Source organism: Humulus lupulus, chromosome 2 (assembly GCF_963169125.1).
Source record: "Humulus lupulus chromosome 2, drHumLupu1.1, whole genome shotgun sequence".
Lineage (NCBI taxonomy): Eukaryota > Viridiplantae > Streptophyta > Magnoliopsida > Rosales > Cannabaceae > Humulus > Humulus lupulus.
In genome coordinates this window covers 292652827-292678200 of record NC_084794.1, presented here as the reverse complement: position 1 = coordinate 292678200, position 25374 = coordinate 292652827, and the positions used below count along the sequence as shown (strand labels likewise).

The 25374-nt window shown below is 34.0% G+C and overlaps 2 protein-coding genes across 2 annotated transcripts; one reads left to right on the top strand and one right to left on the bottom strand.

Annotated features, from left to right (window-relative positions):
- The first annotated feature begins 11078 nt into the window (after positions 1-11078).
- Positions 11079-17684, top strand: LOC133819805 (uncharacterized). The gene is made up of 8 exons (XM_062253148.1): positions 11079-11750; positions 12111-12260; positions 12481-12618; positions 12983-13072; positions 13667-13741; positions 13848-13952; positions 15931-16436; positions 16867-17684. Exons 1-8 carry the CDS (start codon positions 11150-11152, stop codon positions 17476-17478), a joined length of 2277 nt encoding a protein of 758 aa, XP_062109132.1. The 5' UTR covers positions 11079-11149; the 3' UTR covers positions 17479-17684.
- A 53-nt stretch (positions 17685-17737) lies between these two features.
- Positions 17738-22374, bottom strand: LOC133819804 (uncharacterized). Its single transcript, XM_062253147.1, has 4 exons — positions 22214-22374; positions 20715-21424; positions 18939-20491; positions 17738-18203 (listed from the first exon to the last, which is right to left on the bottom strand). The coding sequence occupies exons 2-4, from the start codon at positions 21406-21408 to the stop codon at positions 18120-18122; spliced, it is 2331 nt and encodes a 776-aa protein (XP_062109131.1). The 5' UTR covers positions 21409-21424; positions 22214-22374; the 3' UTR covers positions 17738-18119.
- Between the last annotated feature and the right edge of the window lie 3000 nt (positions 22375-25374).

Genomic DNA, 25374 nt, shown 5'->3' with positions numbered 1-25374 from the left:
TTATGGCAATAACTGAGGCCTTCAAAGAAGCAGTGTGGATAAAGGGATTGTTGAAAGAGATCAAAATGTTAGAAGACAAAACAATGATATACTCAGATAGTCAATCTGCTATATGTTTGAGTAAGAATCTTGTTTACCATGAAATATCCAAACATATAGACATAAGAATGTTTTGGATAAGGGACAAGATACACTACAAAAAATTTGATATACAATGACTCCCTACAATGTCTTACACCAATGGTGTAAGACATTAAAACTTATCAGGGGTTTTAAATGTCTAAGGGTGTTAGACATTGAAAGTTTATATTAATGGCTACAATTGGAAGACATTAAAAATGGTGGAAGACGTTGGAAATAGGCTGGGGAAGTGTTCATGGGTACATCCAACGTCTCCCTTTGGGAGACGTGGGACACGTGGCACGTCTCCCAGTGGGAGACGTTGGATGTCTCCACTTATAAAACCCACATATCAGCCTTCTTCTTCCTCATACACGAACCCGAGAGCAAACTAGAGAAGAGTTGGGCGAATTGGGGCTGCGTTTTTAGGGTTCTAAGGTAAGTTTTTTTTTAATTTTCTTGATTTTTTGTTAATTATTTTGCAAATAAATCATAGGTTTTGCATTAGGATGAGTAATATACATGATTTTGTGTTAGTTTTACATTTTTATGCATTTTTTCATATACATTGTAGGATTTTGTGGTTTTTTCATGGAAGTTTTTTAGGGATTTATGATTTTTTAGTTTTTTTTTTAATTTAACCTATCACATTGTATAGATTTCATTAGAGTATATATGTTCATGATTTTTTTAAATTTTTATCATTTTTTATTTCGAAATTTAGATATATTTTTGTATATTTGAATTTTTTTTTTAAATTGTAACTATTTTGTTATATATATAGTTATGTTAAAATAAATTTATTAAATAATTTATAAAATATAAATATATGAAAATTTTTATGTTTTTGTTGATTATTAAGTTTTTAGGTTATGAAATTTTATATTAATTTTTTGTTGAGGTTATAATTAGTGGCACATTGAGATTTTTTTTATTTGTTTACCAATATCATTTACTATTATTAGATATTTAGTGATATTTGTTTAGTAATGTTTAACATATTAATTAATTTAATTTCATAGGTTGTGATTTTTGTGGTGAGATTTTAGAGAGTATTTTGCATCAAAATTCCTATATCAATCACACATTTGAGGTAATTAAGTTTCTAAAATTACAATAATACGTTATATATTGCTAGATATTTAGTGATGTTTTATTTATTATTTATTAATTTAATTTTATTGGTTTGTGGATTTAATAGCGAATTTAATTACTAAGTGAAGTAATTTTGCTAGCTTTTGGATTATTGACTGCAAGAGGTACATATATATTCTCTTACTTCTACTTTTAATATTATTAAACAAATGTTAGAGGAGTTTGAATATCTTAAATGTTCATCCATAGTGAAGTAGGTTCTGAGATTAAAATTGTGTGCTGCGATGATAACGGAAGGTTGATAACTTGTGTGATTTAGTGAAGTAGGTTCTGAGAAATTTGGTTGTGTGCTGCGTAGCTATAAGGAAGAAACTTATTGTATGCTGTTTGAATTGTTTGTTTTGCTATTCACATGCAGATGGTTAGGTTACTATTATAGGGGAAATGCTGCCCGATTTTATCTAGGATAATAAATAATTAGTTTAATATAGACATCCTATAAGGAAGAAACTTATTTTATATTGTTTGAATTGTTTGTTTTGTTATACACATGCAGTTGGTTAGGTCACTATTATAGGGGAAATGCTGCCCGATTTTATCTAGGATAATAAAAAATTAGTTTTATATAGACATACAACTTTATCACGTGCTTATTTAGTGTTGTTTCTTTTCTTTTCCATAGACATAGGAGAATATATGGATAAACAGTGGATGTCAGCGAATAGGTTATCTGCGGAGTATAGGAACGGGGTCGATTTGTTCTTAAGGTTTTGTTCGGAAAATGTGAAAGACCCAAATTTTACTTATTGTCCATGTCTTAAGTGTGGAAATGTTAAAAAGATGGATCTTAAAAAGATTAAAGAACACTTATATTTCAATGGGATCGACAAGAGTTACACAATTTGGTATTACCATGGGGAGATAGCTCCGATTGCTCCAACTCTGCCAAGTAGACCAAAAGGAGTGAGGAGGAATATAGTGGAGGAGAACTGGGATCCATTAGATGAAATGATTGACGACGCACATTATGGATCAGGAGTAGACCCAAATAAGTTTGAGAGACTCCTTAATGATGCCAAGAAACCAATTTACCCTGGTTGTACAAGATTTACAAAATTATCTGCGCTTCTTAGGTTGTACAATCTAAAAGCTAAACATGGCTGGAGTGATAAAAGCATTACTGAATTATTTGGTTTTTTGAAGGAGTTATTGCCTGAAGATAATGAAATTCCAATTTCATTTTATGAGGCAAAGAAGACGTTATGCTCATTAGGCATGCAGTACGAAAAAATTCATGCATGTCCTAATGATTGTATATTATATCGAAATAGTTTTGCAGACGCAAAATCGTGTCCTACTTGTGGTGAGTCACGATGGCAGAAGAAAAGAAATGGTGACGATGTCAAGGAAGGAGTACCTGCCAAAGTTTTGTGGTACCTTCCGCCAATTCCTCGTTTCATCCGATTGTTTAGAAATGCCGAACATGCTAAAAGTTTGTCGTGGCATGCTAATGAAAGAATAAAGGATGGTAAATTAAGACATCCAGCTGACACCCTTGCTTGGAAGAGAGTTGATTTGAAGTGGCCTTCTTTTGGAAATGAATCTCGTAATATTCGTCTAGGTCTTTCGATTGACGGGTTTAATCCACACGCATCCCTTAGCAGTAAGTATAGTTGTTGGCCTGTTATGCTTGTTATTTACAATCTACCCCCATGGTTGTGTATGAAGAGAAAGTTTACGATTTTGACCTTGTTGATACCAGGACCTAAACAACCTGGTAATGATATTGACGTCTATCTAGCTCCTCTTATAGATGACTTGAAAACTTTGTGGGATGAAGGGGTTAAGGTTTATGATGCGTATAGGCAGGAAGAATTTAATCTTAGAGCGGTCTTATTGTGGACAATTAATGACTTTCCTGCTTATGGAAATTTATCTGGGTTTAGTGTGTAAGGATATAAAGTTTGCCCCGTTTGTCAAGAAAAAACATGTTCTGAATACTTGAAACACCCTCGGAAAATATGTTATATGGGACATAGGAAGTTCTTGCCTAATACGCATAAACTTCGGACTTGGAAGAAGGCATTCAATGGTAAACAAGAGTTTGAGGAGGCTCCTGAGCCATTGAATGGGATCCAAGTACTTGAGAAGATGTCTAAAATTGTGTTCAAGTTAGGGAAGCCCAAAGTTCGTACACCTACAAAGATGAAACATAGTCACAAGGCCAAGGTTGTGGAGGAGCCAAAAGGGTGTTGTAAAAAGAAATTTGTTTTCTTCGAACTTGAATATTGGCCTTTCTTACTTATACGTCATAATTTAGATGTTATGCACATAGAGAAAAATGTATGTGATAGTTTGATTGGCACTTTGTTGAATATTCCTGGGAAAACTAAGGATGGAATTAAGGCTAGACAAGACTTGGTTGCAGTGGGTATAAGGGATGAAATAACTCCAAAACCAGATAAGAGACGAGCATATTTACCTCCTGCAGCTTACACTCTTACTAAAGAGGAAAGAATGGAAATTTGCAGATGTTTGTTTAATATAAAAGTTCCAGATGAATATTCCTCAAATATAAGGTCATTGGTAGACATGAAAAGTTGTATTCTGACTGGCATGAAATCTCACGATTGTCATATTCTAATGCAACATTTGCTACCAGTGGCCATTCGATCTGTGTTGCTTAGGAGAGTTCGAGATGTAATCACAAGGTTATGCTTGTTTTTCAAGTCACTGTGTTGTAAGGTGATTGATCCGCTAAAGTTACCTAAGTTAAGAGATGAAATTGTTGAGGTATTGTGTGAGTTGGAGAAATATTTCCCGCCGGCATTTTTTGATATAATGATCCATTTGACAGTTCACTTGGTTAGAGAACTAAGATATTGTGGTCCAGTTTATTTAAGATGGATGTATCCATTTGAGCAATATATGAAGATTCTTAAGGGGTATGTTAGGAATAAAAGTCGGCCGGAAGGATGCATCGTCGAATGCTATATTGCAGAAGAGGCAGTTGAATTTTGTTCTGAATACATGACTGGTGTACAGAAAATTGGGTTAAATGATGTTGAAAATGTTGAGATTCAGAGTCGTTGTGGTAGCGTTGTATGCACAGTAAGTCGAGATCTTCTAGATGAAGCGCATCGTCTTGTGTTGCAGAATATAAATGAAATTCAACCTTATATCGAGTGAGTTATATTCATATAGTACATTAAGTTTAAGTTGTGTAATTTCGTATATTCAATTGTTTAACATCATATTTATAATTGAATGGAACATTTTAATTGGATAAAGACCAAATTTCCATCCAAGTCAAGGAACTCAAAATGGTTACAAGACGAACATTATCAAACTTTTAGTAGTTGGATAGAACAAAAGGTAAATTGTGTTGATTATTGAAAGTTGTCATTAATTAGTACTTAATTACAAGATGACATTTTTGGTTGTTTTTGGTATGTTGATTTGATAGGTTGTGTCAGAATTACAAAACACATCAAATAAGGTTTCAGACATTGTTAAGTGGATTTCTCGAGGACCTTCAGTTAATGTCATCAAGTTTTCATCATACATGATTAACGATACTCTATTTAACACTAGGGAGCGCGATAACAACAGAAACACACAAAACAGTGATGTTAGCCTTGTTGCTAAAACTGTGCAAGTCTCTAGTGCAAAAGATAAAAATCCAGTTGAATGTGATATGACTTTTTATGGAGTAGTTAATGAAATTTGGGAGTTAGATTATATCACAACTCGAGTACCTGTTTTCTTTTGTGATTGGGTGAAAAGTGACAGCGGCATAATATATGAAGATTTTGGTTTCACATTAGTTAATCTAAATCGAATTGGGCACAAATCTGATCGATTTATATTAGCTTCACAAGCGAAACAAGTATTTTATGTGAATGATCCTTCAGACAACCAATGGTCAATTGTTCTTCCAACGCAAACAAGAGAATGGAACATTAAAGATGGTGATTTACATGATATACCTCTCGAAGAAGAACTTGTCACATTCACCGCAATAGAAGATAATGACGAAGTTGATGATGATTGTATTTGTTTCCGTGAAAATGGTGAAGGATTATGGGTTGATGATAATGGGTCTTGAGGTACCATTTAATAGGTTTCATATGTTTATGATATGTGAAATTCTTAGTTTCATCTTTTGGTTTCGTCAATTTGTTTCATCTTTTGATTATGAGTGTCCAAAATTGTTATAATAATGATATTTATGTTTCACAGATGGAGGCTGATCCTTTTGGTGGTAGTTCTGATGAGGGGGAGCAACGCCCTCATTCTCAGTCAGTGGAACAAGAAAATAAATCTGTGAGAGGACGTACATGGATGTCTAGAAACACCAAAAAAAGGAGTGAAGGACATCTTACTCCTGTTGAATACAATGAGTATGGTCAACTAGTGGGTGAATCTAGAAGTAATGTTTCATCACAGCTTGGATCAGTTGTTCGAGCAACTGTGTCCATCAACATTAACAGTTGGAAAGATGTTAGTGTGGTGGATAAAAATAAAATATGGGACACAATGAAGGTATATTTTTATTAATTATATTTCATTTAATGTTTTTAAAATATATATTGTTTTGATAATATGCTTCTTATTACTTTCAAACTTGCAGAAAACTTATGATTTGGACCCCAAACAAAAGCAACAGATGTTGAAGGATGCAGGAAAGTACTTCCGAAATTGGAAGACTAATCTTACAAGGGTACACGTTTACGACGCTTTGAAAAAATACCCAAATGAGTTCCCGCCAGCTTTGATTTGAGAATGTCATAACTCCGGATGAATGGTTAAAGTTTGTGAACTCAAGATTAACTCCCGAGTGGCAAAGAAAGAGAGAGGAGATGCAAAATTATCGAGCACTGAATAAATACAATCACAACCTCTCTAGAGGAGGCTATGTGTGTATTGAAGAGATGTTAATGGAACAAAGTGGGAAATGTCTGACTGAACTTGATAGGGCAGACTTATGGAGCATGGGTCGTCGGAATGCAAAAGGAGAGCTCATTGGAGAGGCCTCTGAGATTCAAAAAAGTATTGTAAGTGCTCATATTTAATAATGTTGATATATCAAATTATTAGCTTATATATATAACTTTCTATGAATATTGTTTCACAGGATCATTACCGGCAACTCCAAGCTTAGGGTAAATGGGCACCTGATGGCCCTGATGATGTGCTGACGAGGGCGTTGGGCACTCCTGAGCCTCGAGGACGTGTTAGGGCTGGAGGACACGGTGTGTCCCGCTCAGTATACTGGAATACTCCAACACTTACCTCAACGAAAAATAAATCAAAAGCCTCTTCTTCGAATGACGACATTAGAAAGGAATTTGAAGAAAGATTTCAAAAACAAGAAGAAGAGCATCGTCAACAAGCACAACGCCTAGAAGAGCGCCTTCAGCAACAAGATGAGCTCTTGAGAAAATTATTGGCCCAACAGAGCGGGTCAGGATCTAACGTTGGATTCCCACCAGAGCCATCATCATACTATGTGCCCGACCCACCAGTGCCACCAGCACAGGCGTCCTACTATACTCCATACCCAGTAGTGCCTCAAGTAGAACACCACATTATTGCACTACAACCGCTTGTGCAAGAGGTAATTCAACTTTCTTGAATATTCTGAAACCAAATAAATTTCTTTACTGCTTCAACATGATTATTTGTATATAATATGTTTCTTACGCAGGGCTGAGCATGCCAATTAGCAATTGGTTCGGTTTCAAACATTGTTGCATCAGGTACACTCATTGAAAGAGAGGCAGGCAACAACTTCCAAGTTATGATTACGAGTGTTCTTAAGCCAACTTATCCTCTCCCTTTTGCATATCCTGATTTGGACATGTACATAGTTGCTCAGGCCATTGGGACGACAATAGCGTGGCCTAAGGATTTTGTCATTATATCTGAAGATGTAACTCATGAGGTGATGCCATATTTTTACATAATTATCTTTACAATTCTATATTTGTTTGCAATTTTTTTAATTGTTGATATAATTGTATACAGACTCCCTCTACAAGTAGGACCAAATCACAACGACCAAGAGCTCCATCAACACAACAACCTCGAGAAAGAAGACGACAACAAACTCCTCCAACACAATTGGCCCACACTCCATTGGAACGATTACAGAATATCGTATCTCATTGGGATGATGGCGAGTGTGTCAATCTAGGCATAGAGTCTGAAGTTTTTGATCAGGATATGTCTCACTGTTATATATTTAAGGATGACATTCTTCAGTTTGCTCGAAAGGAGAAGATTGGACAAGCAGTAGTCGTCAGCTACATGAGGTATATATCTCACAAATAAGTTTGTTCATTTAATTTTCTAATTTGATTTATTCATTCATATAACAATTTTTCATATTTTTGTATTAGGTTCATTTACAAATATGTGGTACAACAAGGTCGCCAAAATAAGTTTTTATTTGTCAATCCTAATATCGTCGCCACTCAAGGGAGTTCATTCGACGATCGTGTTCAGAATCTGTTCAGACGTTGCAATGACGTAAAATCAAAAGAACAAGTTATGCTTGTCCCTTGGAACCATGGGTAAGTTTAAAAAGTTGTCATTTTTCCGACCCATATCAATAATTTCTTTGTTTAACATTTGAGCTATAAATTTTTTGTTTTTCTTATACAGTGAACATTGGATGTTGCTTATTTTGGCACCATATGCATATCGTGTTTATTGTTGTGATCCGGTGAATTCAGAGCTAAATAACCGTGAGGAGATTGTATTAGTGATCGTCAGCGCTTTCAATCTTTTTTTCTCTATGAATCTTTCTGATGTCGAGATCCCTGATACTCTACGCATTAAGCAACCTCGGGTAAGTAACTTCAGCAGACATTTTTGAACATTTATAATAATTAAGTAGAATAATATGTATGCATTTTTTAAAAAGTTTCAATTTAATAATAAATTACTCATATTTTTAAATAATTAGTGTCCACACCAACCGGACAATGTGGCATGTGGATACTACTTAATGAGGATGTTGAAGGATTTGATTGAACATGCGAGTCCCGGGCATTACTTGAGAACGGTATTATTAATTAAAATTTACAAATTATTTTTGAAACTATAAATGTAATCAAATAATTAATTAATATATTTTACTTTATATTTCTTGCAGCTAACAAACACATCATATACAGAGGCACAAATTGATGAGTTGCGACAAGAATGGGCGACATATATGTTGTCGATAATACAAAGTTACCGACCTCGTTGATAGGTTTTTTTTTTTTTTTTTAACTCTTTATTCATACACAATGCAATATTTGTTCATTTTTAATATGTCTAACAAATATTGTATTTCTTGTATATGTCTAACAAATATATTTTTTTCTTTCAATTTAATTGATTATTAAATCAATTTAAATTTAGATTAAAATCATTTCAATTTAAATTAAAATAATTTCAATTTAAATTAATATTATTTTAATTTAATTAATTATTAAATCAAATTAAAATAATATTAATTATTAATTATAAATTTATTTAATTTATTTTTTTTAAATGTGGGAGACTTTCAATGTCTCCCACTGGGAGAGGTGGGAGACTTCCCACGTCTCCCAGTAGGAGAGGTTGAAAGTCAAACATTGACTTTCCACCTCTCCCATTGGGAGACGTGGGAAGTGACTCACCTCTCCCAGTGGGAGACGTTGGATGTCTCCTAGGGACTTCCCACGTCTCCCATTGGGAGAGGTGAGTCACTTCCCACGTCTCCCAATGGAAGAGGTGGAAAGTCAACGTTTGACTTTCAACCTCTCCCAATGGGAGACGTGGGAAGTGAGGCACGTCTCCCAATGGGAGACGTGGGATATATACCTACAATGATCCTAGCAGCAACGTCTCCCCAATTGAGAGACATTGTAGACTTCCAATGTCTCCCAATTAAAGTCATAAAACCTCTATTTTGTTGTAGTGATGGAAAGTGGAGAAATTGAACTTGAAAAGATTGCATGTGAGGAGAACCCCACAGATGTTGGAACAAAAGTGTTAACTATTAGCAAGTTTCAACATTGCTTGAAGCTGCTGAATTTTGGAGCAAGCTAATCAACTGGTTTTCCTCCCAACTGGTTACCCTTTCATCTCATCATACTGTGTATTAAGGAGGAATTTGTAGTGTTTGTAATCCATAGCAAGATTGTTAAAATAGTTAGGTTGTTAGTTAGTTAGAGTTCAACTAATCCTTTGTTTTCAGTTTTTTAATCAACCCTTGTAACTGGTTCGGTTACTCTCAACATAAATATAAGTACTAGCCAGCTTTAGATGGGTGTGAGAAAAAGGAGAGTCGTCTGATTGTATTATTGAGAGAGAGATAGGAGTTGTATGTGAGAGACTTTGTTCTTGAGTTTAGAATAGAGGTGTTGAAGACAACTCCATTGAAGAGGCTCGGAGGTGTACATGAAAACATTGGTGTCTGTAACTTTCTGATTACTAAGGGAACTCCTAGATTGGGAATTAGGTCACCATATCGTTGATTGAACCAGGATAATCTCTGTGTTTCTTCTTCCCTTCTCTTTGATTAATTTCTGTCTTTTGATTGTTCAATAATTTCTCTTGATTGCATATACTTTGCTGCTTTGTACGTGTTTGAATATTTGTTTATGTTAAGTGTGCTTTATTGCTGAGTTCCTACAATAAATATAAAGTACTAGGTGTATATTTCGATAAAATACAAAATATCATATGAGTATTTACTAAGTCATATTTGGAAAGCAATCAAGTAGTTTTGTTATAATGAGAATATTGAAAACATCAATCCAACAATCAAAATAATCTCTTTATAGTATGGATAACTGTCATTGAAACATTTGAGATAATTGTAGCACATCTAAATCTAATCCCCTTCTTCAATCATATATATAATTATTGTATAATTAATCAGATATTATTTTACAAAGAAATCATTAGCAAAACAAATAGCTAGGATTGTTATATAAATTTTTGAGAAAAACACGCAATCATGAACAGATATATTTCACAATTAAGTATGTTTTTTTATGTTTAAAGAAGATAAAAAAAAAAAACACCCGTACGTAGGCCTGATCATTTGAAATAAGCCTCAAAATTTGTGTAGTTGCATGATTCCACACTAACATATCGTACGTAAACTACTTTGAATATTTCTTTAAACTTTATCTTTTTTAAAGAAAAAGTAAATTAAGGAAGTACTTCTCACTAGCTATATTATATATATAAGACAAGAATATTTATTATTTGCTTTAAGTAAATTAGGACGAATAATAATACTACACTAATCGTACTTCCCATGAACAGTAGGACGATGACCATATTCGCATAGTGTCACTTTTTCAAACTTGGGAAACAATATATAATTTTGGAGGATTCTCCGATGCACTCTTGTTTTTTTGCTCGGAAAGTATTTTTGGCAAATGGTGTACATTATAGTTATTAAGAGTATTCTATAAATTTTTAAAAAATTATGAATAATTTATGGTGTCGAAAATAAAATTCACTCGTTTACCTCCCGCGCACATAAAAAATACGGTGACGTGAGCAACAATTATTTAAACATTGTTTTTTATAATATAAATTATTCAGAATTTTTTAAAAATTTACAGAATATTTTAAATAACTATAATATACACGACCATAAAATAAATTGCGACGAAAATATTTCTCGTGCCAAAAACTAAAAGGATGCACTGGTGTGGTGTGTCTATTTTTGAGATGCACCGGAGAATTACTCCATAATTTTAATTAAAAAGTAGAGTTGACAACTAGTTATAGCTTGAAGCCTTGAACATAACAAAAGTTAAGTAGAGAAACAAACAAAAAGCATTTGCTTCAAAATGGAACTAGCAAAGCATATCTATATATATAATAATAGATCAATACAAGTTAAGCTGTAGCTATATAGAGATAATTAGCAATAATGGCGGAACCTTCTGGAGAAATATCAGTAGATGGCACGGAAGTCCATCGGAGTACGGTGCCTGAAACAACAGATAAAGAAATAGACAAGTTATTCAACGCTGTCATGAAAGGAGAGTGGGGGAATGTGGTAGCGACGTACAGGAAAAGTTCCACTGCTCATAAGACAGAGTTGACGAAATCAAAAGAGACTGCTCTACACTTAGCCGTGGCAGATGGCCAAACCGAAATTGCAATGCAATTGATCGATGCTATCGAGGAGGCAGCGGTAAAGGAGAAGGCAAAGGCGGACGAGAAGGAGAAAGAGAAGGCCGAGGCAGAAGTGAAGGCCGCGCTTGGCTTGGAGAATGTGAAAGGAGACACGCCTCTCCATCTAGCAGCGGCCCGAGGGAACTTGGAAGTGTGCATTGGAATTGTTACTGCTTATTCCGAAGGATTTACCGCTCGGAACTCCAAGGGCGAGACGCCGATCTTCTTGGCGGCTCTGTATGGCATGAATAAAGCTTTTCTTTGGCTCCACTCTACCAACCAAGACAAGATGCATCTCAAAAGGGGAAATGGCGACACTATTCTTCACGTCGCGGTCTTAGGAGACTACTTTGGTAAGTAATTTAATTAAGAGTAATTGGTGAAAATAAATTCATTTCATAATGTTAATTTATAAAATAGCTCTTTTTTTAATATTCTTTTGTAAAATGGTTTATTATGTGAAATTCAAAGGCTAAATGTCGAGAATTTCTGACAGATCTAGAACTCCGTACAGGATGTCGAGAATTTATGATAAAGTATCTAGAATTCTTTAGGGGTGTTGTGTTGAGAATTTTTGACAAGTAGGGTTTTATGATAAAGTATCTAGAACTCCGTACGGGATGTCGAGAATTTATGAGAAAGTATCTATAATCGAGTATAATTTCATTCATAAGTAGGGTTTAATTTATTTTGTGGTTTTGATTTGTTATTAGGTTTGGCATACAAGATAATTATGTACTATCCAGAGTTCGTTAACTCGTTGAATGAAAACGGTTTGACACCACTTCACATTATTGCTGGGAAGAGCAATGCATTCAAAAGCAGCACTAGCCTTGGCTTATTTGATCGGATCTTATACTACTGTACGTACGAAGATTCTACTCATTTTTTTTCTCATACCAAACTTCTAGCAAATATTATACTAACTTTTAACTATATATTTTGAAATAATTTAAAATAGTATTTCAGCAAAATACAAATAAAATAAAATCACCACAGTGAATAAGCCCTTTAAATGCTCACAATTTTTTTTTTTTTATATAAACGAGACACACATATTTGATCCATCTAAATTTTCTTCAGGTTTGGCCGTGGACGAGATGGAAGAAACACCAGTAAACATCCAACAATATCGAAAAACTGCAAAAGAAAGAGAAGGGAACAGCGAACGATATCCAAAAAATTATCATACGTGCATTGACTCCCTTCGATTGCTGAAATGTACGTATGTTTATCAATATTATTATTTGATATCTTAAGATGTTTAATATGTTCTGGTTGGCTAGCAATAACACTACATAACACTACTTATTAAATTAACTTGTATCAATAGTTGTATATATGTCATCTCCTTGTGCTAATGTCCCTTAGCAATATTATCTAAAATATGCACTCATATATTACACACAGTGACGTATCACTGTTTTTTAAAACAGTGTCATGTTTTAATAAATGCAATTGACTAGGCTAAACTGTCACATCATTGTGTGTAATGTTTAGGTAGACATATCATTACTCCTTACATATATCTCTATATATAATTTTAATTAATAATTTAGTATAATTAATCTACCTATATCCACAGATCCAATTTCTATGGCTAATGCAATATTTATATGGCACAAGGGAGAAAAGAAAGGTCACTTAGCTGATGAAGAGGATCCCTCAAAAAATGGTAGCTCATCACTTCAAAGTATAGTATTATAATAACAAATATATTAATGACATGAATTACATATATAAAAAATGACCGTGGGAGTATTTTTTATTTTCAGTACTTTGAGAAATTATAAACTAATTTTTTTTTGTATGATGACGTATGTTATAGTTATAACAGATATTTTGTCAATTTTTTGAAAATTTCGAATAATTTACAGTGACGAAATAAGAGTTCAAACAATCAGTTGCACACGTGCTTGCTTTTTTTTATACATGTGGATAATAGACTATTTGAACTTTGATTTCGGCAATGTAAATTCATCGAAATTTCATGAAAATTTGCAGGATGGTTATTATAATATAATGTGCGTCATCATACAAAAAAAAAATTGATTATAATTTCTCCAAATACCAAAAATAGAAAACGTTTCTCTGCTGGTAGGAACAAAAATGATGTTCCTATACCTAAGAAGCTATGTTCGTATTTTATATTTGGGATATTGCGGTGAATTATGAATTATGATTAGTATTTTTATGAATATTTTATTTTTTCCTTGTGCTTATTCTTAATAATAATAATAATTTAAATCACGGGTTCCTTTTTCTCTAGATAATAAGGGGAAAAAGAAGAATAGTATTGACGATGAGAATATTAAACTAGAACAAGTGAGCATCCTCGTACAAGGTAAGTTTCATTGTTAGTTGGTTACCAGATAATTTTGTGGAACAATAATATAGTAATAAATTAATAAGACAAAATAACAATGAAAATTATATTTCATAATTTGTAGGTTTGGATAAACTCAAGAAACGATCATTTGTTCCCCCAAATTACGAATCGTTGGTGCTATTTTTCAAGCTTATAGTGAAGGCATTGCTAATTATCTTTGGAGTTGGTTAGTACTATTACTTATTCTCACTCACTATAGTTTAATCACGAGTTTTCATTATAAAAAATAAAAATTAAGACTTGTGCCGACAACAATTCTACCGATGACATAAAAATTGTTCTCGGTGCGAGTATTTTCAAAATTGCACCAACATTTCATGGATTTTTTTTCATTTAAGTTCCTATACCAATTACGATTAGGTTCTACTGTTAACGTATCAGTATCAAGAAGCTTGTTTGACAATATAGTTTCATTTTCTCCTCTGACTGAAAAAAATTTCAAAGCAATTTTGGGTAATAAGTTGAATTTTTTTTTTTGTATAATTTTAATTATTATATATATTTATAGGTTTAAAAGTAAATTATTGATGAATGGAGATTTTAAAACAAATTTGAAAAGATTTGCACATTATGGTACGTTTGGTAGTGGTAGTCCGTATTATGTCATATTGTATTGTATTATAATGAATTGTGTTTTATAGCATATTTTTATATAATAATATATTTGATATTAACTTAATATGCATCCAACACAGCCTATAAGTGTGGCTTAATACAAGAATAATATAAGTGGTTTAATTAAAAATATATATTGTCACATTATCGTGTGTATAAAGCTGTTGCATGCCTATATTTTAGTAATTTATAATAAATGTATATAGACATTGCTTAGTTTGCATATATATATATATATATATATATAAATTTTATGGTATTTGCGCGTTTCTTTTTTTTATCACGTGAAGAAATTATAATCAAATTTTTTTTATATAATAGTGTACATTCTAGTTACAGTAGTCATTCCACCAACTTTTAGAAAATTCAGAATAATTTATGATGCCAAAAAAGATTTCAAAATAATTTATTTCACACGCGTATAAAACAAGCTTAAAAGCAACATGATTTTATCACATGAAAAAATTATAATCCAATTTTTTTTATATAATAGTGTACATTGTAGTTACAGTAGTCATCCCACCAACTTTCAGGAAATTCAGAATAATTTATGATGCCAAAAAAAGATTTCAAAATAATTTATCTCACATGCGTATAAAATAAGCTTAAAAGCAATATGTTTTTGTGTTTTCAGTATATAGATAGATTACAATTGAATTTTTTTATACGGCAGTGTACAATGTAGTTTTTGGAAATTCTAAATAATTTACCGTGCTGAAAATAAGAAATATGTTGTTTTGAAGATTGTTTTATATGCACGTGAAACAAGTTATTGCATCATAAATTATTTGGTTTTTTTTTAAATTGGTGGAATGTAGGGTTGAACATCGGTCAGCTTGGGAGGTTTTTTCATATTATTAAATCTAGAATTCGGTTTTCGGTTCGGATTGGTAGGATCCAAAAACTGACCGACCAAACCAATTAAAGAAAAAAACCGACCATTTTGGGCCGCAGTTTGGTCTATTAAACCGACCAAACCGAAGTTCATTTAAAATAAAAAAAAATTCATAATTTTTTAGAAAGTTTTAGTTAAAAAAAATAAAAATTTTGGATTGTTGGAATCCATTTTTGTGCTTTTTAAAAATATAAATACATAGAACATAATTACATTCACAAATTTGAAAGTTTGAAAACATAATTAAAAGTCCATAAGCATAATATAACCTATATATTTATAAGTTTGGTCGGTTTCGGTTCAAACCGGTCGGTCCATACGGATTTTTCAAACTGACCGAACAGTGGCGATTTACGCCGTTAACGGTTTTTTTGGTGTTCGGTTTAATTGGTTTTGATTTTTTCGAAATTCGGAAGGTCGGTGTACTCGGTTTTTTCGGTTTTTCAAATTTTATACTCAGCCTTAGTGGAATATACTAAATTATTATAATGTAGACCGTGTATAATTATAATTTTTGCACTTGACAGTGCCAAAAGCAGAGAAACCACTGTGGTAGAAGGCATGCCACACTCCTATATATAGATATAAATATATAAATTAGATAATAAGATAGTACTCATAAAGTTATTGGCAGGCATTTGGAGGATTAGGAAAATCGAAAGAACGAAGAAACTTCACTTGCGAGCTAAGCTGGTGATGGATGGATTGGTTGAGCGCACAACATCCTACAAGTCCTATGGAAACACCGGATCGACTCCTGAAAACGAAGATAAAGATTTGTTCATTCCTGAATTAGTCACGAACAAGTCTAGTGAAAGTAAACATGGCACACCGATCTTGATCGCTGCGAAGACTGGTGTGACGGAGATGGTAGAGAAAATCTTGAATTCATTCCCTGTGGCCATTAATGACGAAGACTCGGCTGGTAGGAACGTGGTGCTCTTGGCAGTGGAGTACAGACAACCCCTTGTGTACGATCTGCTGCTCAAAAACAGAAAGTTTCTCAAAGATAGTGTGTTCCGCCACGTTGATAACAATGGCAACACCGCGCTTCACTTGGCTGCACAGCTCGGTAAGCACAAGCCTTGGCTTATTCCCGGCAGTGCTCTCCAAATGCAATGGGAAATCAAGTGGTACGAGGTAATATAACTACTATACTTCTACTATTATAGTGATGCAATTCTATAATTTTAATCCTTATTATAGTCTTAGTGGGCATTATCCGATCCAAATTGGTCCAATTTAAAAAGAAAAAAAAAAAGAATTTCTTGAGATACAGTGTATAACATACTTGAGATCCAAATAACGAGTCATTTTGTGATCTGTCAGTTTAAGATTGGTGAGAAAGAATAGCAAATTATGAATTACTGCAGTCATCACTAATTAGGAGTACTTATTAATAGACAATTTAAGATTGGGGAGCAAAATTAGCCACAATTTAATTAAGAAGATATTAGAGTATAGTATTTACAAAAATACAAATTACTCTAATCATTACTAATTAGTACTACTTATGAATTTATGATGATTATTATATATGTACATGGTATTAATCTTTTGCTGCATGCAGTACGTGAGGGACAGCATACCACCAAACTTCTTACCACTCTTAAACAACGACGAGCAAACACCAAACGATGTGTTTTGTGATTCACATGGACCCCTCATCAAGGAGGGTAGCGAATGGCTCACCAAGACCTCTGAGTCGTGCTCCGTCGTGGCAGCACTTGTTGCAACAGTCGCATTCACAGCGTCCTCGACTGTTCCAGGCGGTGTCAACCAAGACAGCGGAGTTCCCACCCTGAAAGACAAACCAGCTTTCAATGCCTTTGCCATCTCAGCTTTGGTGGCTCTCTGCTTCTCGGTGACTGGTCTCGTCTTCTTCCTCACTATCCTCACTTCTCGCTACCAAGAGAAAGACTTCGCCTCTGATCTGCCTCGGAAGCTGCTTCTCGGTTTGACGTCGCTTTTCGCTTCCATAGCTTCCATGTTGGTGTCTTTTTGCTCAGGACATATTTTTGTTCTTGATCGAGAGCTAAGATATGTAGCTTATCCTTTGTATGCAGCTTTGTGCTTCCCAGTAACCTTTTTCGCAATCGCTCAGTTGTCTCTCTATTTTGATCTTATAATGGCCATCTTCAAAAAAGTTCCTCAGCGCAGCCACAGGATGTTTCCACACTAGGCCGTTATTCAATATTTGTTCTCTTCAGTGAAGATATTCAATTTTTTAAGAATTGTTTCGAGTTAGATTTGTTTTGAGAATGAGTGAGATTTGATTGATTTTGGTTTGGTTTGTTGAGACGCTATGTTGTGGTGTTTTATTGATTGCCAAAAATGAGTGTTGTTAGTCATTGTTTCATAATGCAATAAATTGTGTATTTCAACATACACATAGTTGTTATTTATATGGGAAACTTAGCACAAATGCTTTGACTATGGTGTTTAAAACACAACTTTAAAACAAAAGTGTGACTGACCCTTTATTTCTCTCGTCATAATGTCCAAAACTTTTCAAAATTTATTTCTCTCGTGGCAGCTACGTGGCTAAGAACATTGTAAAATGAACAGATAAAAGACCTACGAAGTAAACTACTTAACATCTCCTATTTATACTCTTGCCATTTTCTGTCCAACTCCAGCACAAGACCAAGGGTCGTAGCTTCTTTCTAGCTCCATAGACAAAATAACGCATATTCTGAATGCTAAACAGTGCCTGCGCCAAATCTACAAATGCAGACTTCTGTGCACTCGAGCCCCCCTTTGTAGTTTCTAAAACGTTACATTTCATAGTAAAAGTAACTTGTATTATTTGTTCTTGTACCTTTAATCCCATGTCCCGGAAAGGGATCGAGTACTTTTCTGAATTCCGATTGATGAACTTCGCCAGCATCTTTTCTTAGATGTAACCTGAAGTAAAATCATCAAAGGGTAGTTAAAAACAAATTTCATTAACACAGTTTGCACATTGGAAAAGATTTAACAGTTTTGGGTTTTGAAGTAAAAAGCATACAATAACAATCAACAACAAATCATAAAGATAAAAAAAAAATCATGAATATGATGAAGATTGTAAATGCATCTGTCCTGTAACTTGCTTGACAAAATTACAGGAACAGAGTACTAAACTGACAACAAAATATGAATTGTCATTTCCTTCCTAACAAAATAGAGATATAATGATGACAATCCAATGATAACAAAGATAAGAAAATTTTGGTTCAACTTTCCAGTCCAAAAAAACCAGAGCTTAGACATGCGTTCATCATTCATGTTCAACTTGCCGAAAAAACCTATTCCAAATTATAGAGGTAACATGCTTAAAACGTTTCAGTTAGGTAATAAGACACATCTTCCCAATACCACAATCAAGACTCAACTCTGACCACCACAAAATTAGCATAAACTTCTGTTTGTGCAAGTCATTCAATTTATGAAAAGAAAAGGATAATCTCTAATGAAATGAAAGTTCCTCCAACAACCAGCTATTCAATCAAAGTGTATCCCAGAGGAAACTCACAGTAATAAGATCATCAAAATCCATTTATATTAGAAAATAAAACTAAAAAAACAGATATTGCACTTGAGGACAAAGACGTGATATAAGCTGTGAAAAGAGCAGTGACAAAAAAAAAAAGTGTTGACCTTAGAGTATGCAGGGGGTAATGAAGCTTGGCGCTCAACCTTTCCAGGCTCATTCAATTGTCGAATCTCATGAAGCTGGCCAGCTATATCCTCCAAAAGTTGCAACTGAAGTTTTTCCCTCTCTCTATGCCCCACAGAGAAGTTCAGTTTCTCCCTTCCCTCTTGCACTTTCCTTAACCTTTCCCTAAGCCACTCAACTTCATTCTCAATTTTCAATCTTTCATAGTCAACTGCCGACATTGAATTTCGTCGGAAATCATTACGTGCAGTTTTTCCTCGAGGGTTACATTTTGGTGGTAACCCACTACTTATGTCTGAACTACTTCTGTTCCCATCATACCGAGTTTCCAACATACTTAAAGACATACTACCCCATCTTCTAGGAAGAGCTAAGGGAGCACTCACAGACTGATGTTCACTTTTCCTTACAGTTACTTTATTCAAAACCTTAGAGTCATCATCAATAACATGAACATCATAAACACGAGACTCTGCATCAAGCACCACTTTAGATGGATCTTTGGTTTCTAGATATGGAATATCAGTTGCCATTGACGCCAAGTCTATGCATACACTAGAGCTACCAGTTTGATCTGGGCCTTCCACAACTGGGGTAATTGATTTTTCATAAAAATTGGGTTCTTGAGGATTACTTAAATCATTCCATTTTGAACATGCAACCAATCTCTCTACCTCCTTTTGTTGAGAAACTAGATTCTCATCTACGGTACATTTTTCCTGCTGCAATTCATTGTTGGTATTGGTGATATTTAAGAAATGAGAATGTGAATCAATACTGGGAATTCCATGCATGTCCACAGCTTTCAAAGAATCATTATCTTCAGCCAGTTGAGGAATTTCTAATTCTTTCCCAAAAGTAAGAGTATTACTTTGTGAATTGAATGATGCTAACTCATACTCTGAAGAACTATTCACAAATTCCACTTTTGGTTTCTCACTGAAATCATTTATCTGCTCCAGCATCAACAATGGGTCTTGTTTTGAAAATAGAGTAGACGAGTCATGTTCCAGAATACCAGCTGCATCTTGAATCTCAAAATCTGATTGATCATTGTCCAAAATCATTTGCCTGTATGCTTCAACTTCCTTCTCCAAGTAATGCTTTTCTCTCTCTCTTCTTAATAAAATCTCTTTGAAAATGTTCATTTCCTCAGCATCATAAGCAGCTTTGGCTTCAATCATTCTGTGATATTGCCTGGCCTCCATCTCTATGGATGCTTTTTCTTCTTGTAAGCGCAATATCATGGCCATTGCCTCATCTGCAGCAGTAGCAGCAGCACTTCTCTCTTTCTCAAGTTCAAGGTATAAATCCGATCGAGCAGCATGCTCTTCTTCTAATGCTTGTTCCAACATTCTAATCATATTCTTCTGATTATCATCAAAATTCAAATTCCTTGGTGCATCACACCCTAACTCTCCGACTGATATCACTTCTCTTCTGACTTGTTTATTTTCTTCATTTGAGTTACTCAATTCAAGACTAAGTGATGCTTTATCAGCAGAACCATATTCTGTTGAAGCTTCTCGACCATCTAGTATTAGATTATAAGCATAAGAAAACAAATAAGCGTGATTAGTGGACAAATAATAAATCATGCAAGCAAGAAACTATTTCACAATCAAGCAATTCTAAATGATAGACATGTTTATTAATAAACAAATGCTAAGGTCAAATAGGTCTGTATAAAGCATGTGGATTCATGGAAAAAAAAAAGGTTAGCTTCAGATTAAATACAAAATGATGAGCAGCACCACCTCCATAATTACTAGGACCTTCATCAACTTCCTTCCCCAATTTACTGATGCTGGAAGGAGAGTGAGGAGTGTTCCGTGCATCTGACTGTAGAGTATCATATGATGAAAATGAGGACAACTTTCCATTACTAACAGAGGCTCCCCTGCGACGGCGACGAAGACCATTTCTCAGCCTCCATCCCTGAACCCTCTTTCCCTTAAGATCATACTGATCTTCCTTGGAAGCGTCTGAGTTTGCAAAACCAAACTCACCACCAGGTTTATTCGATGAATCTCTCTCAGCCAAATCTTGTAAACTCTGTGGAAAGGAGCTACTTGAGGCTGCAAATTCCAAATCAGCATGCCCTTTTTCATGATTGCTCTCATTTCCTAATTTTATATCTGAGTTTTCAATTTGTTCGTCATCCCAAAAGGAATCAAAAGGGAACTTACTCCTCACTGAGAACTGAACTGAAGAGATCTTCTCATATGGGCAATCCACTAATTGTTTTTGCAAGCATTGATTGTTCCTTGGGTTCCAAAACAATCCATCACAAGGACACGGCAAACACAATCCAAACAAACCCAATAACTTTGTGGCCAAAAAAGCAAGACTCGATGCACAAAGCAAAAAATAAGCTATTGAAAGATCAAGAAATGCTGCCACTAAGTCACAAAATGTCCATGAATTCATAGCTTGGCACACCATATTCATCAAATTTCAGACATTCCTGTTGCATCAATCAAAACAATCGATTAAAAAATAAATTAAATTACTTACAAAATAAGCCATATTATAAATCAACGAGTCTATATCTAAAGAATCGCTATGTGAGCTCGCTAATCAGGTGAAAATGACGACCTTAAAAAATATTTTCAATTTGAACCGACATTACAGTACTGTTCACTCCACTAAAAGTGACATTCCCAAAAATCAAACATGCCCAAAAACTCATCTTTCCCAAAACTAATAATAACAATAACAAAAATCCTATATCATTTTCAATCAAGCTTTTCTTGGGTACAATTGAGGACCTTCGTAATGATTGGCGACATGGTCCCCAACATGTTTAAATTTCACTGGAATCATATCCCTCGAGCTAAAAGCCATTCATCATTGCGAAAAAAAGTTACTTTAATTTTGAAAGAAGAAAACAAATGCTAGCACTGATAAGAATAATAAAAGTAAATAAACGCTAAGCACTTTTATTGTGCTTCCATCGCGACAATCTTTCCTCCGTTAAACCCAAAATAGAAACCCAAAAAAAGGAACTTGATTGACTATCTTATAGTAAACATTACTGCTGCCATTAATATACACAAAAAAACACCATTTTTATCCAAACATTCAGTCAGCCAAAATAGATACTCCAAATCGGGAATGACATTCAGAGAAGAATGAACATGAAAAATAAATCAATTAATCTATAAAAAAAAAAAATCCACTAAAAACAGACAGACAGACAAACAAACTCAAGTTACAAACTTTATTTCCAAATCAAGCAAAGAAAATTCACTACCGGCGAGAGAGGCGGTGGCAGAGGTAGAGGTAGAGAGATCTGAAAAAAAAAATGGGAAGAAAATTTCAAAGGCTGAACCGATCGAGTTGAATCTGAGTGGACTCGGTGGATTTATCGAACCTGGTTATGAAAATTTTGTTGCAACGGGAAAAATAGAAGAAGAATACCGAAACCCTCTCTTTTTGGACAGTAGTGAAATCGAAGGCCACGTGTGATGATGACGTGGACTATTATTGTCCGTTGTGTTTGAACTTGTAAACTCCATTTCCGTTTCGATTTCCTTTCCCGAGGGTGATACGTCGTCGTTACTTGTCGTTTCGTCTTCTTCTAATCATAGTTATAGATATGGAACGTCGTCGTCTCACACGCCAAGGATTTGTTGTATTGATAACTTTTTATTATTATTGATGAAGAAATTAATTAATTAATTAATTGATTGAATTTCAAGTTTCGAATTCCATAACGGCATTATTTTGAAGAAAAGTTTTTTTCTTTAGGCAAATTATTGTCATTAATACACTTAACTTTGATGTAATAAATGGAATGAATTGTTTTGGAGTTTATCAACAATAAAAATTGATAAAAGAAAATTGTGATTATACTCTTTGAAATCAATGTTTTGTTTTTATTTGGATCAACTCTTTTGTAATATAGTTGAAATATACTCTTAAATTTGATTTTAATTAAAGTTTTTTAATTAAAATTATATATAATTAATCATACTAACAACTCATAACAAAAACATAATTATTCTACCTAACAACTATATTGTTATATTCAATTTTCTGTTCATCAAAAACGAATTTAGGAATGTGTTATACCAGTACAACAAAAATTGGATTAGTTGTGATCTAATTTTTTTTTACATAATCATGTTCACTGCAGTTACAAAGACCCTCCTGGACATTATCAGGATATTATGGATAATTTGGTGTGTTGAAACAGAATTCTTGATATTCCAAACCACCACACAAGCAAAAAAAAACAATTATATTTTTAGCATGCTAAATTATTCCGAATTTCTCAAAAACGTACATGAGGTTGTCGTAACTACAATGAAACATGAAGTAAAAAGTTTGGATTATGACTTATCCACATATGTGAAATTTGGATCGTACCGATGCAACAAAAATTAGGTCATATCTTATTTTGACAAGTCGGTTCCCAAACTTTTTTTTATTACAAATTAGTCCCTAAAGTAACAAAAAAAAATTATTAATTAACAGTGAGAACTAATGATGCCAAGAAAATCAAAGTGGATGACCAATTTGCCAAAAAAAAAAAAAAGTTAGAGAACTAATTTACCAAAATGTGTATAATTTAAGAACCTGCTATTCAAATAATTTTTAATATTTTTATTAAATGTCATTACATATTGAGCTTAAAAACCCACTAGTTACACACCATTTTCCAACATAAAGTCGACTCATGCATAAAAGTATTTTATTAGACTCAAAAACCACGTAGAAACTGTGTGCTACTAAGTAATGAACTCAACACAAGATTTTTTTGTAAATTTCTAGCACGAACAACATATTGTGCAGAGTGTGAATTGTTTGCATAGGTTGTTTTCAAAATCACTTTACTCTGGCCTTTAATCTCAAAAGTAGTAGAGTTTACTATAAAGAGCTTGTCCTCATCCTCATTTTCTTTAAGTAAGACGATTAATAATTTATCAGAACAAACATGCCTAGATGCATTAATCCACCATTCTCTTGAGTTGGGCCTAACTTGGTTAACTTTAAATTTTAAAATCGATGTTTATAAAAACATTGTGGTATTATTATTCCTCTAAATCTTAACTGACTTAACTACTTTCAGTTAGGAGCCTCTTCAGCTCATTTTAGCTGTCTATATAAGGAGGGGCTCTCGGCTGGAACAAACACAACAAGAAGAAGAGAAATAGAGTGATATTCAGAATCAAGAAGCAAGAGAGAGAAAGAGAGTGTGAGATCAAATGGTTTTGTAGTTGAGCTAACACTATTGTTCGAAAGTGTTAGGCTCAAGGGGGGGTTGAGTGTTTGAGATAGTCCTCCATTGAAGACTCTTAAGTTGAAGATCCACTTCTCAACTGTACTCTTTGCTACAGATTCATTCAATAAAGGGATAGTGTTCAAACTGGATGTAGAGTCAAAGATCACATTGATCTTTGGTCTTGAACCAGTATAATTGTTCTGTGTTGGGTTAATTTCGTTACTGACATTTGTGTTTAGTTTATATGACTGATTTGATTCTCTTCTAATTTTACAACTCTGTTTTATGCACAATAGAATTTGTTTTATAAGTGCCATTGCTTTTCAGGGATAAGTTCTTAAACACTATAACAATCTGGTTGTTTTATCTTGAGTTATTACAGATTTTACAACAAAATCAGAGCCAGGTTCTCGATCAAGAAGAACAACTCAAGATCCTGACATTTCCGCTGCAAGATTGATCAAGAAACTGTTCAAGAACTCACCCCAGCCATGGCCAAGTTCGAACTGGAAAAGTTTGATGGAGCAGGCGATTTTGCTCTATGGAGGGAAAGCCTCAAAGGAATTCTTGTGCATCAAAAGGTGGCAAAGGTTCTTGGTGACACCAAACTCCTGACTGAGAAGAAACCTGAAGAGATTGCTGAAATGGAAGAGATGGCTTACTACACAATAATCATGCACCTGTCCAACAATGTTCGAAGAAAACTAATTGATCAAAAGACAGCCAAAGGAATATGGGATAAGCTGGAAGAACTCTATATGAAACCTTCAATTTCCAGCAAGATAAATCTGCTTGAAAGACTCTATGGCTTCAGAATGATATCTACTTTATCTTTAGATGAAAATATTGACAAGTTTAATGAAATTATTGTAGGTCTTGCCAATATTGAACACAAAGTAGATGAAGAGAGCCAAGCCATCATTCTTCTAAGGTCTCTACCTATCGCCTATCAAGAAGTGAAGGCTGCCATTAAATATGGCAGAGATGTGATAAAACTAAAGGAAGTTCTTGGTGCTTTAAAGTCCAAGGACTTTGAGTTACAACTGGAAAGAGAAGCTAAGAAATTAGAAGTATACTTAGCAAGAGGAAGGACCCCAAAGAGGAGCTTTTCCAAGAATCATAATCACTCTCATTCCAGATCAAGATCTCGGGCAAAAGGAGACAGAAAGTGTTATTTTTGTGGAAGA

Coding starts and splice junctions, on each gene's coding strand:
- LOC133819805 (XM_062253148.1), top strand. CDS start 11,150: ATGGCGGAACCTTCTGGAGAAATATCAGTAGATGGCACGGAAGTCCAT. Junction 12,261..12,480: donor TGATCGGATCTTATACTACT/GTACGTACGAAG, acceptor AATTTTCTTCAG/GTTTGGCCGTGGACGAGATG. Junction 12,619..12,982: donor CTCCCTTCGATTGCTGAAAT/GTACGTATGTTT, acceptor CTATATCCACAG/ATCCAATTTCTATGGCTAAT.
- LOC133819804 (XM_062253147.1), bottom strand. CDS start 21,408: ATGAATATGGTGTGCCAAGCTATGAATTCATGGACATTTTGTGACTTA. Junction 20,492..20,714: donor AGGTCCTAGTAATTATGGAG/GTGGTGCTGCTC, acceptor ATCTAATACTAG/ATGGTCGAGAAGCTTCAACA. Junction 18,204..18,938: donor TACCCCCTGCATACTCTAAG/GTCAACACTTTT, acceptor ATTTTACTTCAG/GTTACATCTAAGAAAAGATG.